This window comes from Dreissena polymorpha, chromosome 4 (assembly GCF_020536995.1).
Source record: "Dreissena polymorpha isolate Duluth1 chromosome 4, UMN_Dpol_1.0, whole genome shotgun sequence".
NCBI classification, from domain to species: Eukaryota; Metazoa; Mollusca; class Bivalvia; order Myida; family Dreissenidae; genus Dreissena; species Dreissena polymorpha.
The window spans coordinates 82321989-82339190 of NC_068358.1; the positions used below are offsets into that span (position 1 = coordinate 82321989).

General features: G+C 34.3%; 1 protein-coding gene and 1 long non-coding RNA gene across 3 annotated transcripts in view; both read right to left on the reverse strand.

Annotated features, from left to right (window-relative positions):
- The window catches only part of LOC127876647 (uncharacterized), a 32788-nt gene that overhangs the window by 13354 nt on the left and 2232 nt on the right, over positions 1-17202 (reverse strand). Inside the window, exons 2-6 of one of the 2 annotated variants that reach the window (XM_052421981.1) lie at positions 16113-16203; positions 15689-15808; positions 12080-12823; positions 6991-7061; positions 6671-6814 (exon numbers count right to left, since the gene is read on the reverse strand). In XM_052421981.1, coding sequence (XP_052277941.1) covers positions 6671-6814; positions 6991-7061; positions 12080-12823; positions 15689-15808; positions 16113-16203 — 1170 coding nt within the window. Of the gene's footprint in view, positions 1-6670; positions 6815-6990; positions 7062-12079; positions 12845-15688; positions 15809-16112; positions 16204-17202 lie in introns of both variants that reach the window. The other variant, XM_052421980.1, reaches the window with a different exon arrangement.
- On the reverse strand, positions 7789-10912 carry LOC127876648 (uncharacterized). Its single transcript, XR_008048000.1, has 3 exons — positions 10838-10912; positions 10152-10279; positions 7789-9777 (listed from the first exon to the last, which is right to left on the reverse strand). It is a non-coding gene; the product is annotated as an uncharacterized LOC127876648 (long non-coding RNA).

Sequence of the window (17202 nt, forward strand, 5' to 3'; positions counted from 1 at the left end):
GCCTCAAACAAAACCAGCCACCAAGAAACAGCGTGCTGATTCAAATAACAGTAGTAACACAAGCATGGAAGAGCTTACAAATATTCATACACAGCTAAAAGCTATGACAGATGGAATAAGTGAATTGAGGGAGGATCTCAAAAGCATGTTAAAAAGGGAAGAAATAGAAGAACTGATAAAAAACACCATTTCCACAATAATGAAAAAGATTGAAGAATCTATGATCAAACAGATTGAAAATGAAGTAAAGAACGGAACAAATACATTTAAACAACAAATAGCAGGCATTGAATTCGAAAATGGACAGCTAAAACAAAAGATTGATGAGCTAAAGAGCAGTACCACAAAATCAATAACTGAGCTGGAAGCACAAGTCGAAAAAACGTATGACACAAGCAGAGAAGCTCTTAAGCTAGCAAATTACAATGAACAGTATTCCAGAAAAAACAACGTTAAAATAATGAACATCACAGAATCACCCGACGAATCAGAAACCAGTCTAACGCAAACTGTATCTAACATCCTAAGGACAACAGCAGACGTTGAACTAAAGCCAGAGGATATAATCGCAATACACCGCATTCCTACCAAGAAGGGTGCAATTCGACCAATCATAATTAAGCTGCGAAACAACAACGCAAAATCGTCCATTATGAAAAAAACGAACACCGATGAAAACGAAAGGATTCAGGCTAGTAGATGATGTCACGAAGCGCAATCAATGACTGATTAGTAGGCGACTTCTACACCCTGATATAAAGAACGCCTGGTTCTTTAACGGATCGGTTTTCGGACAAACCACCTCCGATGAACGGATAAAGTTTGACATTTTTGACAATATAGACAACACAATAAGTGATTTCCGAAACTGCAATAGGAAGCTCAAGACGGGAGGCAGTATGTAGTGTGGTGACAACAAGAGCAACTCTAATACAAACTGTGGAAATTATTTTTTGTGCATATTTCACTCGGTACACTATTCAAGTTGTACTATATAATCTCCTTTCAAATATTAATCACAATGATTTGTCTTTAATCTAAAAACAAATTGGTTGCCGTTTGGTATATACACAACCTATGGGATAAAGCTGTACACAAATTTGTAAAATACCATTTCATTATATATCTTATAATATTACATATGTCTATCAACTTAGCTGTTGCACATTTCTACTGATTTAATAATCCTTATGTAGACAATATTTAATTATATCACATGACATAATGTGATCAATGTAGTTGCTACATTTTATACTGATTTGATATTACCTCAACTCTAATATTTCGTTAAATCACTGGCTGATGTTAACTTTTTTAATGCATATTATGTTTAAGCTCTAAAATGAAATTCTAAATTTACCAATTAAAAAGATCTAATTACACACACTTTTAAATAACAATCCAATAGCTTGAATATTTAACTAATTGTATATTTTTCTCTTATTCATTTATTGGCTATCCAAACATGTTAAAAGACCTGTCTTTTTCGTGGAACAGTCAGTGTTATTACCAGTACATGTACTTTTAATACATAGACCTGTGATCTTTATCTAAAGGTCACTCTTTATATAAACACACATGATTTTCTACAGCTTCTCATGGTCTCCGTGAATAACTGTACTCTGCAGTTTAACAGAGAGTGGACCATGACATACTTGAGTAACTATTCAGAATAGACTGATTGTAGATAATGTACTGATCAGTATTTTATTGAATATTTAAATTTAGAATGGCATTTTTTTCACTGTTAGGAAATGTGAGCCAGGTATAATAAGTATCACTCATTCTGAATCATAAAATACATGCTCAACTCTTTCATAAAGACTATTTTTACGAGCTAAAATTAAGTTTATATATTTTTATTTCGGTTGATAAAATACACTCAAGTCGTTGTATTTTGCTTGTTTCTGCAAGTCAAAATCAATTGTTCGTAATTATCTGTCTCAAAAAATCGCTGCTCTTGTTTTATACCGCTTATTTGTACATTTTGTTTGTTTTTAAATTGATTAATGGAGTGCTTCTATATAACCTCAGCTGTTAAAGGAATGGTAGAAAGTGTTTAGTTTTTGTGTTTGTTAATTTTTGTACCAATATTTGCATTCTGCTGATATACAATAGCCTCTGATAGTAAAATTGTTTAAAAGTCTTATGAATAAAATGTCCTATAGACAGACAAGTGATTATGATTACTAATACACTTGCTTATGTTTATATTTTTATATTTCAATTTTACATCTTGAATAGCTTAGCAACCAGACCGTATTGTCTAATTTGAAGGGCAATTTATCATACTATTTGACCTACTGTTGTGTTCTTGTTTAAATTGTATGTTTAATGTTCTTGTTACATTGTATGTTTGTGTTAAATTTTCAATGCCTGTTTGTTTGTTTGGATGAATATAAAATGAATTGTATATTGACTGCAATAGATGAGAATGCTATTTTATGTATATGGTGTTGCAACGAAAATGTAATCGTTTATAATACAAATGGATAATGTAAAGATTGTATCATACAACTGTCGTGGTCTGAATGATGTTTCTAAAAGATCTGATGTTTTTGAATATCTGAAAAGTCTTAATTCCCATATATATTGTTTGCAAGATTGTCATTTTATTTCTTCAATGAAAAAACATATTTACTCACAATGGGGGTGGTGAATTCTATTTTAGTTTCGGCACTTCTAATTCAAGAGGAGTATGTATTTTATTTAATAAATGTTTAACGAACATTTCTTTTAGTGCATAAACAAGAAAAAGATACCAAAGGAAATTTATTAATCCTAGACTTAACAATAGATCACCATAGATTTACTCTGTGCATTCTTTATAGACCTAACAATGATACTCCTTTGTTCTATAGTAAACTTTTCAATATAATAGAGACCATAGGAAACGATTCATATGTATTATGTGGAGACTTCAATTTTGAACTTGATGTGAATATTGATTGTGCCAACTATAAAACTTTTAATAATAATAAGAAGTCAAGGGAATTATTTTCTTCTGTTATCAGTGATAAAAATCTAATAGACACTTTTAGGGTCATAAACGGTAATGCAAAATGTTTTACTTGGTAAAAGCCTTATACCGTCAAACAAGGCAGACTAGACTTCTTTTTAACTTCTTATAATTTTTCATTAGTTTATGCGGAAATCGGACATACAGGCGAGCTATAGATCAGACCACTCCCCTATAACCTTGGAATTAAACTTTAGCAAAATAGAACATGGAAAAGGCCTGTGGAAATTTAATAACCCATTACTTAATGACCAAGAATATCTTAATTGCATAAAGCAAAAAATTGAAGAAGTTAAGCAGCAATATGCCTTACCTGTTTATAATATTGAACTTCTTAATACTATAGATAATGACTTAATACAGTTTAATATCAATGATCAACTGTTTCTAGAAACTTTATTGATGGAAATCAGAGGTAAAACCATATCATATTCAAGCTTCAAATCGAATAAGAGAAAAGAGAGAGAAGATCATAGCTTAAAATCAATTGAAGACATTGAAAAAAATTAACGAATGATAAAATTGAAGAACTCAATATTTTGCATTAAGAACTTATAAACATTCGGAACATGAAATTGAAAAGGGCTTTTATTAGAGCAAAGGCGAAATGGATTGATGAAGGTGAAAAACCCTCAAATTACTTTGTTACTTAGAATCTCAATGTGCTACTAGTAAAAACATCCCTTTTATTGAAAACGATGAAGGTCAACGGCTACTTGACAATCAAAGTATTTTAAATGAAGCAGCCCGATTCTACAAAAAACTGTATACAAAGTCTATTTTCAATGACTCGTACAATGTACATGATGACCTTAAAGGCATTAACACTACTAAATTAAGCACTGCACAATCCAACACTTAAGGAAATATCAGTCACTTAAAAAAATTTGAAACATGAAAAAAGCCCTGAATCAGATGGTTTCACCGCAGAATTTTTTAAAGTCTTTTGGAAAGATCTAGGTCATTTTCTATCTAGAAGCCTTAATTATGGTTTTACCTCTGGAACCATGTCATTTACTCAAAAACAAGGTATAATCACATGTATAACTTAAGATAATAAAGCCAGACATTTTCTGAAAAACCTAAGGCCACTAACGCTTTTAAATGTCGTTTACAAGCTTGCATCTGGGACTATTGCAAATAGACTAAAAACTGTCCTTGACACTCTTATTTCTAAAGATCAGACAGGATTTATTAAAGGTAGATATATTGGTGAGAAGACTATTATATGATATTATGACATATACAGAAAATAATAATATCCCTGGACTATTGATGACCATTGACTTTGAAAAGGCGTTCGATACCCTTGAGTTTGATTTTATAGAAAAAACATTAGATTATTTTAATTTTGGTACAACGTTGAAAAAATGGATTTCCCTTTTCCTACATCATACCTTAACGGCAATTCAAATCAATGGGTTTTAATCAGAATTTATTACAATTGAAAGAGGCTGCCGACAAGGAGACCAAATAAGTTCGTATATTTTATTCTCTGTGCTGAAATTTTGGCAATTAAAATAAGAAATTGTAATGCAATTAAAGGGATAGTGATACACAATATTGAATATACAATTTCTCAGTTTTCATATGATACATCTCTATTTCTAGATGGCACCGATGTCTCCCTAAATGCTACCCTTGATCTGTTAAATAACTTTGCCATTTGCTATGGATTATAAATTAATTATGACAAAACAAATCTTATATGGATTGGTTCCAAAAAGTTCAGCATACAATCAATAAAAACTAAATATAAACTAGTATGGGTCACAACTAACTTTAAAGTTTTAGGAATATTATTTGATGTTGACTTAAAGAAAATGATAGACAAACTTCTCCAGTAAACTTGAAAAGCTGCACAATATTATAAATTTTTGGAAAAGGAGAACTTTAACACCCCTAGGAAAGATAACTGTTGTTAAAACACTCTTACTTCCCTTTTTACACACCTGTTTATAGCTCTTCCTAGCCCAGGAGAAAAAGTATTAAAAAAGATAAATAGCCTGTTTTCAAATTTTGTATGGAATGGGCCAGCAAAATTAAACATTCTATTGCTGTTAAATCATATGATGATGGAGAAATGGCCATGACTGATATAAATGCTTTTGAAAAAAAAAACAATGAAAATGACATGGTTAAGGAAAATTGTATCAAGCAATGGAAAATGTTTCCAACTGGTGTATTCTATGTTTGATGTGAAGAAAATGTTCAGTTTAGGAAAATGTTACATAGAACAAATTATGATAGGTTTAACAAATTGTTTTTGGAGAGATGTCCTTACTTTCTATATTGAGCATATTAATAAACAAAATATCAGTAAGTGTGAAGACATCCTTGATATGCCTTTATTTTACAACCACAATTTCAAGATAGGTATGCATTTTATATATAATAAAAATATGTATGACAGGGGAATAAGATATGTAAAGGACATAGTATGTGCTTCTGGAGAATTTTTAAAAACAATCTGAATTAGAAAATCTGATTGGTGCTAAAATGAACTTCTTATTTTATGAAGGCTTAATCAGAACTGTGAAAGGCATTTTTCAAATTATCAGGATTTTCTGTTATAAGAAAGCCCAGTATACAATGTGCATTTATATCGTTTTACTTAAATAACATAGTATTGGGTCATAATCAAAATAAACTTGTTTATAAATGCTTTAGCTATAATACAGATGTACCCACTTGCCATTCAAAATGGAATACACTTTTTAATAACATTGAATGGTCAAAAGTGCATACACCTACTTTTACTATATCTAGAGACACATACACTCAGAGGTCCCAGACAAGAATTATACACAGAATTTTAGGCACCAAATCTTTGCTATATAAAATGAATATTGTTAATGACAATTTATGTTGCTTTTGTAAAGAAAATGAAGAAACCATATTAAACATATTCTGGGACTGTATTTTTACCAAGAGAATTGTAAATTATGTTTTAGAATTTTTAGGATTGCATGATGTGCAAAAATATACAGAGATTTCCTGTCAAACAATGCTATTTGGGAGTACAAGCAATAACATGACTGATATTAATATCCTTATCCTAGAAATTAAAAAGTATATATTTGAATGCAAGAGAAAGAATTTACTTCCTTCAATAAGAGGGCTGAACAATAACCTTTGCTTAGCATGGGAAACTCAAGCTAAAGCAAAATATCTAGAAAAGGAATTATTAAACTGGGCATTTGTAAAGCTATTTGTAGATCAATAATAATCTAGGTGTAATTTGTATTGTTTTGCTTTAAATGTTTAATACCATTACTGTTTGTTTAAACTATATATTTTTCTGTCCAAACTATCATAACATGGCATTTTTGTATGTTTCTGTGTGTGCTTGTGTGTGTGCATGTTAGTATCTATATAATGTTATGAATAGATTTTATTGACCTCAATTATAGCAATACCTGTTGTTTTTTATATCAAGCAAGAAGAATTGTTTAAAGGAACTCTATTATATACAAACAAATTGACATGTAAATTAACAACTATTATTATAATGAATTGAGGTGAAATAAAGTTTACCGTATAAAAAAAAAATAAAAAAAATATTATCCTTTTATGTTTGAACTCCTTAGCTGCCTTCAAAACAAATGACGATAAGCATCACATATAGATCTGATTAAAACATGTTCTTACCACTTTGGTGTAATCTATGTCTCCGTCTGCCCTCTGAACTTCATCAAAATAAGTTTCAACACAGTGGTCAACGAGTCCGTTTTGGGGAAGTCCTATCCTTGTAACAGCTTCTTTTACCATTTTCTTCATAGATTCTTTAGAAAGCTATTGAAATATTTTAAATATTAGCTATATATCTTTAAATGGCATGAACTCAATGAAAAATGCCATAAACAACGACTATTGCTACAAACCCCCAATCATACGGTAGTTATTTAAGAACACTGTCCATCATAATGCAATCATTATTAAGACTCATCAGCAAACAGGTATATACATACTGCACTCTCTCCCGATGCAATTGATTTCGCAACAACATCTGTCAGAATTCCCGAAACACGCTCTCCAAAACCTAAAATAATCACAATTTAAAACAACAGTTGGAAAATAAACTTTATCAATTTGAATTCATACCCAGCAAACAATCTATATGGGACCCATATGGGTCCCATGTGGGCACCTATATGGGCCCCATGTGGGCTGCCAACATGGGACCCAGATGGGAAGTGCAACCGGGCTCCACATGGGTCCCATCTGGGCTGCCCCATGAAAGTATATGGGGCAGCCCAGATAGGACCCATGTGGAGCCCGGTTGCACTACCCATCTGGGTCCCATGTTGGCAGCCCACATGGGGCCCATATAGGTGCCCACATGGGACCCATATAGGTCCAACATGGGCATCCCTTTTACTCAATATGGGCTACATACAGGCAGCCCTTTTACTCAATATGGGCTACATAAGAGTAGCCCTTTTTCTCAATATGGGCTACATACGGGCAGTATTGTTCTAAATATGGGCTACAAACTGGTAGCATTGTATTCAATATGGGTACACAGAGCCTGTAAAATTGTGGACAACACATTAATGGAAATTCAGGTTATGTTAGAAATAATATGTAGGTTGCAAACATGAAATACTGTGTTCAAATTGAACATCAGACAAAAGATTCTTGTACATGTACTTCCAATTTCATTTTTTTAAATGTTTTATCTATTTCTTCTTGCTGGAACAGAGCGATATCAAAATGTTCAAGCGCTAAATATCATTATCCTGCAAGCAATACAAGGTTTTTGTTAAAAGACTTAAAAATTTATTAAAGTACTCTCAACTTTTATTCACATAAATTATTACACACATATACATGGATACATACATACATAGCAGGAGGATCCCACGTTAACTATTCTACCAGAGAATTCTAAAATAATATGGTGATTCCTAACTTTTTGAATGTAACATCAGCAAAAATATTTTACATGAAGTTGCTAACGAAAACATGTTTCTATCTAATGTTCTATCCGCATGGAGTAATGTTACTCATAATCTATAAACCCAAACCAACAGTAAAACTATTTCATGGAACAATAAAGACTTCAAGCAATAAGACGTTTTTCTATAACATTATATATGTTGACCAGTTATACAACTATAGAATTAAGGACTTCTATTATTTTGATATTTAATATATAATACATATACAGAATACCTTCAAGTATTTTCCTGATGTACTACACATTACTCAAAAGCATACCCATGCATATTAAATCTTTAACCAATACAAATAACACACCATGTACTCAAAGAACATTTGTAGAAAACATCAGAGCTCCAGATAAGGGCCGTACAGACGTAAATACGGCCTTTTCATGAAGGCTTACGCATTTATTTTTATGAACTGGACGTACAATTACGACTTTAATATCCCTTTTACGCATTTACGAAAAAAATCTGGCCGTACTGATACGTCGGTGTCAGCGCGGCATATTTGTTGGTCTCTAACCTAACGGCCTCTTTCATTAATTTAAATTACCGAAAAGTTGTAGACTGGGTTCCAGTATTATTATCTATTCTGTGGCGTGATTTCCGGTAACTTGTAAGCCCGTCAAAAACAATATGTCTGCGAGCATGGAAGGCCGGCTTAACCGAAAGCGGTTCAAATAAACACTTTGTTGTCATATAATGGCTACATACGGTCGTCTAACCATTCTGACATTCAATCTGTAAGCCCAGTTGAAGTGTTTGCTTGAGCGTTTAACTGTAATAGTTGGCAAAGTCTATGCCAACTTTGACAGTTGACTGCTTAAGCAATGATTCTTTTGAGATGAGACAGTGACATTGGTGTTCATTTACTTAGCTTACAAGTTGGCTTGTGTTTTCTTGTCAAGCAAAATAAAGTTATAGTATTTAGTCATGAGTTTTAATGTGTAGTTGTATTTGCATCATAATTCAGAATGGAAAACCTAATAAAGTAACTGTTTAAGAAGCAAAATATATTTATTATAATTGCTGCAAATGTTTCTGTAAAGTAAGGTATACACCCATCAATATCCAAGAACACGGGTAGTACAGTACTACCTGTATTTTTGGATATGGTAGTACAGGTACTAATTGATTTTCAGCGTTACTCCTTTTCTTTCTGTCAGTGGCAATACCGTTACTAATTTCACAAATCCTTATCTAGAGCTTTGAAACATACTTGCAAGACTAAACAAAATATTTTATAAACTAGAAATTAAAAACCCTGCAAAAAAATCCAAAACTCAAATAAATGGCAAATCCTTTTTCGAGAACAAGTCCATATTATTATCTTTGATATCTTCATACATTCTAGTGTTTTTCGTAATTGCACATGATATATATATATATGTCTTTTAAAACCTTCAAAAACTGGAATGCTGTTTCTTCTTTTGCAAAGGAATATATACCATTTCATTTCCAGATAAAAAAAATTGTATGCTTTCTTAGAAGATGAGCCTTAAAGGAATGGTTTAGGATCAATGAAGAAAGAACTGTCAATTACATTGACAACATTGCTTAATATATTTGATAAAAAAGCTTGAACTATGCAGCAGTCCTAGAAAAGATGGATCGTAGCTTCATCACCAAGATGCTCTTCAAACTCATCCATTTGCTCAAATGTTCCAATTGGAAGACTGATGTTCTCTGGCAGTTGCATTGGCTTGTCATCAGTAGCTGACCTAGCCAAGAGCCGCTGCAGCATCCGCTTCATTTCCCTGTTCTCGTCTCTGATTGTTTCCAACACCGTTAAAATCTGTGTAACTGCATCTGAAGACAGAGTAAAAAAGAACTGTACCTAAAATTATGTTGACAATAATATAAATCACAGCTGGGTCTTATATAATTATATCGGATGTGTGCCGATATAACGGCGGTGGGCCCGATTTGTCCCAACAGCTGTTGTACGGCTAGGGCTGATTATAGCAACTTGCACCTATATGCCCGTCAACGTCAATTTGTTTCTTTTATTAGTAGAAGTATGTATTATTATAGATCACTAAATGACTGTGTATTTTATTTATTTTTTCAGTTGGATTATCTGTTTACATCATTTATTTATGTAATTAACTATCATTTAATAAGCAGTAATTCCAAAAATGAAATTATTTTAAGTTAAAGTTTCAAGCACAAAAATTAGTTACTTTGTCCTATAAACTGGGAAGGCTCTTCAGCTGGACTTAATGGGAGTGACCGGCCTCTGTCATGCACTGCTGGACATTCCTTGTAAAGACGATGTTGGCAAACCAGGTGGTGGTGAATATTTTATTTTCTGAAATAAATTTGTACAATAAACATTACGAAATTAATTATTTCCTAATACACAGACTTCTTAAATATTCTGCAAATATGTGTTTAAATAATCATTAAAATTTGTCCACAGGCAGACAACCTTGGCTTGCGTGCAAGTAATCAAAGACCTATAAAAGACATTATATTATAATATACGTTTCAATTAATATTATCAATGTATGAGATATGCAAGATTCTCATGCATTAGCATGATTACTAATTTAGTGTTTCATTTTGTCAGACATGCGCCTGTCTGCTATAAATAGTTTGTATTGAATTTTAGGCAGAATCAAGTTGAATTAAGCAGTTTAACTAAGAGATTGATCTATGGCGATAAACGAACGTTACGACTTACGTCGCGAAAATACATGACAAAGGCAAAGCGATGAAGAAATCTAATAATATGCAATTTAAATTATTAAACACACAGGCATTCATTGAAGTAACAGATAAATAAATAATGCGTGATCAGCAATATATATCTGATTTCAAAAGAAATATATAATTACGTGTATAATATCACAATTTAACAACTTACCGTTTCGAGTGTTTTTGTTTTGAATGTTTTCGCGAGGCGGAATTAACATCTGCGCATGCGCATATTATTTAAATACTTTATTTTTCTGCGCGATTATTCAAATTGAAATTATCTCTTGAAAATAACTTCATATTAATCATAGTAGCTATATACATTATTTAAAACAAAGCCATATCAAAAACAGAATTTTCAAAAAAAATGTGCGCCCGATAGCTGATTTTGTCCTTTGTTGGGCGGCCCAAATGGGACCCGTATGGGACCCATATGGGCTGCATATTATTTGCTTATGCATTCATTTTATATTTTTGGGTAAAATATTAGCAGTTGAGATTAAGTTTGTCATACATATGTTTTAAGAAATTAGTTTTTAATCAAATAAAAGTTTATATCTTTTTCCTGATAGCGCAATAATATGGGACCTATATGGGACCCTTAAGGGCATTCCCATATGGGCTAACCCATATAGGTCCCAAATGACTCCCATTTGGGCTTACCCATATGGGTTTGCCCAGAAACAGCCCGGTAGCTGATTTTGTCCTTTGTTGGGCGGCCCAAATGGGACCCATATGGGACCTATATGGACTGCATATTATTTGCTTATCCATTGATTTTCTATTTTTGGGTAAAATATTAGCAGCTTAGATCAAGTTAGTCCAGCATAAGTTTTAAGAAATGAGTTTTTAATCAAATAAATTCAAGTTTACATCTTTTTCATGATAGCGCAATAATATGGGACCTATATGGGACCCTTATCGCCATTCCCACATGGGCAGGCCTATATAGCTCCCAAATGACTCCCATATGGGACCCGTATGGGACCCATATGGGCCGCATATTATTTGCTTATGCATTGATTTTCTATTTTTGGGTAGAATATTAGCAGTTTAGATCAAGTTAGTCCTACATACGTTTTAAGAAATGAGTTTTTAATCAAAGAAATACAAGTTTACATATTTTTCCCGATAGCGCAATAATATGGGACCTATATGGGACCCTTGTGGGCATTCCCATATGGGCTAGCCCATATTGGACCCAAATGACTCCCATATGGGCTTACCCATATGGGTTTGCCCAGAAACAGCCCATATGGGACCCATATGTGCATGTTTGCTGGGTATATTTTGAAAATGGTCGAGTTTAAGTTTTCACTTTTAAGGCAATTAATATAATTAATATGAGAAACGCATTTTGCAATATTTAACAGCAAAACAACAACATAGTATTAACAAGTCATGACAGTACCTTCATTTTCAGCTTTACTTGATCTGACCTTGTTCTTGCTGTCGGGATGTGAAGCTACAGCGTCTAGAGTTTGACCATGTTGCTGAAACGATTTGCTCTGCACTGGTGACTCAGGAGGATGATTGGAAGCAAGTGGTGACCTCGGACGTATTGGTTCCATGTTCTTAATTCCTCGTTTATCTTTTGACGGGTTTTCAATTACGCCTCGTTTTCTTTGACCTTCCGTAGTATGCGAATTTCCTCTTTGAGACATCGTAACCGTTGGCTTGTCAATAGATTTGGCTTGCGCTAGTTCTTTGCCATATGCCTTATCTACACCTTGTTGAAACACAGATGACCCTAAACCACTAGATACTGAGGGTTTGGATTTACCTGAAGACATCTTATTTAAATCGTCTGAATGGTCTTGTTTTTCATCATCTGACTTCATTACTGTAACAAAAGCACTCCCTTTGTCTCTCTGGGCTGTTGTGATTTTTAATCCATCATTTTTTGGCGTAAGTGCACGTAAAATAGATATCTCCGGTTCTGGCTTGTCGACTAAAGACGTAATTATACCAACATTGCCTTTCATGGGCGAAAACCCGAATTTTTCTGAAAGCCTGTTATCTTGATTTAAAGGAACAAAATTCCTTCGAAGAAATTTACCGTATTTCGCATGTTCTTCTGAGAGTTCGAATCGCTCTTTATATCCGTGAACCTCACTTGAAGCTGTAGTCTTAATTCTTGGTCTTGCACCCTTATCTACCAATAGTTTTGATACCTCTTTAAGAACAAGTATAATATACATGCAAATGGTATACGAACAATAGCCTTCAACCTTGGAGCATTGACATTTTAATGGCTGACTTTTCAGTTACTTCGTTTAATTAGCCATTTTTTATAGTATGTCACTCATTCTTATATTCCTCGGTTTTAATGAAAATGATAATAAATCAAAAGTATTCACACAATGCACATTAAGCGAACACGATAGATTCTAAGAGTTATTATTTTAGTGCATGTTAGGTTGTTTACACTTCTTTTTGTTAATAAATCTGTTTGAATTGTCTTAATAGCACGCGACAATACGTCATTTCGAAATAGTAGACTGCCTACGATTTAAGATAAACAACAACCATAGGTTTTGTAGTCACACAATAATGCAGAAGCGAACATTCGTTTCATTTAAGAGGAATGTATGAAAAAATGTTGACAACTGCATAATATCGATAACTTAATGACTATTGTAGAAAATATTGATATAAAGCGATTGCCTCTCATATCTTAAGATGCTTACCACTAGAGCACGGAGCAGTGCTCGCAAGCTTCGCGTTTTATACCATTTTATCGGCCCGCTACCATACCGTTGTAAAATTAACACAAACTAGAAATGGCGCGGCAGAGGCCGACGCGTATCCCCACGCCGCATGTTTGACCCAGGGGCGCCCCATGGTTGGTAATGGGGCCATGCATAGTTGAGATTGACCGTATTGTCATAAGAAAAGTTCAGTATCAATTAGAAGTGAATCGGTGTAGAAATGACGAAATTATTATAGTAAAAGACAATTTTGGGTGGGTGTGGCCTATAATGGGCGGGGCGCCCCAGGGTTGGTAAAGGGGCCATACATAAGTGAGATTGACCGCATTGTCATAAGAGATGTTCAGTATCAATTTGAAGTAAATCGGTGTAGAAATGAAGAAATTATAGTTAAAGGCAATTTTGGGTGGGCGTGGCTTATGTGGGCGGGGCGCCCCAGGGTTGGTAATGGCGCCATGCATAGTTGAGATTGACTGTATTGTCATAAAAGAGGTCCAGTGTCAATTTGAAGTGAATCGGTGTAGAAATGAAGATATTATAGTAAAAGGCAATTTTGGGTGGGCGTTGCCTATGTGGGTGGGGCGCCCAAGGGTTGGTAATGGGGCCATGCATAGTTGAGATTAACTGTATTGTCATAAGAGAGGTTCAGTACCAATTTGAAGTGAATCGGTATACAAATGAAGAAATTATAGTAAAAGGCAATTTTGGGTGGGCGTGGCCTATGTGGGTGTGACCAATTATGGGCAGGGCGCCCCAGGGTTGGTAATGGGGCCATACATAGTTGAGATTGACCGTATTGTCATAAGAGAAGTTCAGTATCAATTAGAAGTGAATCGGTGTAAAAATGAAGAAATTATAGTATAAGACAATTTTGGGTGGGTGTGGCCTATTATGGGCGGGGCGCCCCAGGGTTGGTAATGGGGCCTTACATAGTTGAGATTGACCGTATTGTCATACGAGATGATCAGTATCAATTTGAAGTAAATCGGTGTAGAAATGAAGAAATTCTAGTAAAAGGCAATTTTGGGTGGGCGTGGCCTATGTGGGCGGGGCACCCCAGGGTTGGTAATGGCGCCATGCATAGATGAGATTGACCGTATTATCATAATAGAGGTTCAGTATCAATTTGAAGTGAATCGGTGTAGAAATGAAGAAATTATAGTAAAAGGCAATTTTGGGTGGGCGTGGCCTATGTGGGCGGGGCGCCCCAGGGTTGGTAATGGGGCCATGCATAGTTGAGATTAACTGTATTGTCATAAGAGAGGTTCAGTATGAATTTGAAGTGAATCGGTGTAGAAATGAAGAAATTCTAGTAAAAGGCAGTTTTGGGTGGGCGTGGCCTATGTGGGCGGGGCGCCCCAGGGTTGGTAATGGGGCCATGCATAGCTGAGATTGACCGTATTGTCATAAGAGAGGTTCAGTATCAATTTAAAGCGAATCGGTGTAGAAATGAAGAAATTATAGTAAATGGCAATTTTGGGTGGGCCTGGCCTATGTGGGCGGGATGCCCTAGGGTTGGTAATGGGGCCATGCATAGCTGAGATTGACCGTATTGTCATAAGAGAGGTTCAGTATCAATTTGAAGTGAATCGGTGTAGAAATGAAGAAATTATAGTAAAAGGCAATTTTGGGTGGGCGTGGCCTATGTGGCCGGGGCGCCCCAGGGTTGGTAATGGGGCCGTGTATAGTTGAGATTGACCTTATTGTCATAAGAGAAGCTCAGTATCAATTTGAAGTAAATCGGTGCAGAAATGAAGAAGTTAATGTAAAATAACATAAAAAATGAGTTAAAATCTCCCATAATCTCCCATAAAAACCCCCATAACTTTTGACCCAGGGGTCAGATAAAAAAATTCCGTCACTGTCACCGTCGCACATATGCTCATAGCTACCATACATGTAAGTTTCAAGGTTCTAGTGCTAACAGTGTAGGAGGAGTAGGTGGCCAGGACGGACGGACAGATGCACATCAACACAATATCACTACTTTTTCTCCGAAAAACGTGGGGATAATAAAAAACTTTTAAAGTTAATATACCCAGAGAAGAGTTGTACTTATGTTAGGTAATAGAGCATGACCTTATTTTTTATTGCATTTCAGAGAAAGCATTTTGTATTGTTTTCGGAAGTATAATGTAGGTTTTCTCAATAAAAAGTGGGGAAAATCATCTTAATTAAATTGATTTTGATTTTTGTTTTGTTCGTCAAATATTACACAGTTAGATACATTTCCTTGTATCAAAGACAAATTAATGTCACCAAATGCGACAGTATAATGGCATAACCTTTTACAACCATATAACATGTACCTGTCTCATTCTTTGCTTTACGCGAGTCTGTATGAAGTTGTGCTTTTGAAGACACGTCAAAATCTTCCGCGTGTTCTGGTTGCCTTTTAACGTTCGTTCCAGCTCGAACTGGATCTTTTTCTGTCGATAGGAATTGCAAACAAAAACACGAAATGGAACTTATTCATAAATGGTCAGTAAGTATAAGGTTCAGCATAAGTAGCCTCCAAGCAAGTAACATGCTATCCTTGATTTTGATAGAAACTCATACCCAATCGGATAATTAAAGGGCAAACATTGTTACATACGAGTAGATAGTGATATAAATGAGTATTGCCCTGGATAATTTAAACGCACCATATACAATAAACACATAGAAATAAATGTGCGCACTACATTAATGCCTACAAACATTATTATGTTTACAGTCACATTTTCTACAAACCAGCTCGTTGCTCTTCAATTTGGTCGAGGAGAGAGAGAATTTCCTTCTGCATAATCTTTACTTTCTCAAGGTCTGCCATCATCGAATTCGTCTTCAAGAAGCATACATATAATATAAGGATTATCAAAATATGTTTGTTAAGTTTATATGGGCAGTCAGTAGGAACTTGATGGACAAGATGGCCCTTTAACGCTCTCTTGAACTGAAGTGTTAAAACAATTACCCAAGACTGAACCTGATGAACCTAATGACATAGAGTTGGACTTCATGTGACTCAGTTTTAAACTTGACTCAGATAAGTTCAAAAATAAGCTTTCAAACTCAATTTGATAATAAGGTTAAAACAAATGTGGTATCTTTGGTGTGTATACGAGTTTACTCAGATTGGAGCTGGTAGCCTAGCTGTTGGTTGTTTCTGATCGAATTAAATTTTGGTCAAGATACTGTGAATATAAAAATGCTATCGTAGGTCAATTATGAATTAGATACAACTGTGGGCGCTAGTATATTCGATTATTCCAAACTTTGACCGATTGAGTAAGGTTTAATCCCATGAGATTCAAAATCTAGCCTTACATTAACAATTTCACTATAAAGATAATTACGTGTGGCTTTTAAGGTGGTAAAGGTGTTAATAAAGGTTTGATATTTAAAACGACTTTACAACTCCATTAAACACATATTGGAACAGGAACTAGACACAGTCAATGTAAACATTTTCCAAGTTATATTTTTTTGTATTGAATATGTGAATCTTAGAGTGTGGAAAATATTGAAGACCAGGTGACCTCAATTTCAACCCCAATTGACTACAATTAGAACAAATGATTTGATCTTCTTAGATAGACGTTATCACTATGTTCAAACAAACTTTTCATTATGACTTTGGTTTGGTTTTTGAATTTTCACCCAAATTCACCCAAATTCAAACGTTCATAGATTGTGTCAAGTTAAAAATTATGATAACGATTGAATATTCTTAATGAGGTAACTGGAGTTTCGACAAAGTTTTATTCAAGGACTTGGCCTCTTGATCTTGTTTAAATTTAACTTGACCTATATTCTCTTGTTTCGTAACAAGCATGCATAC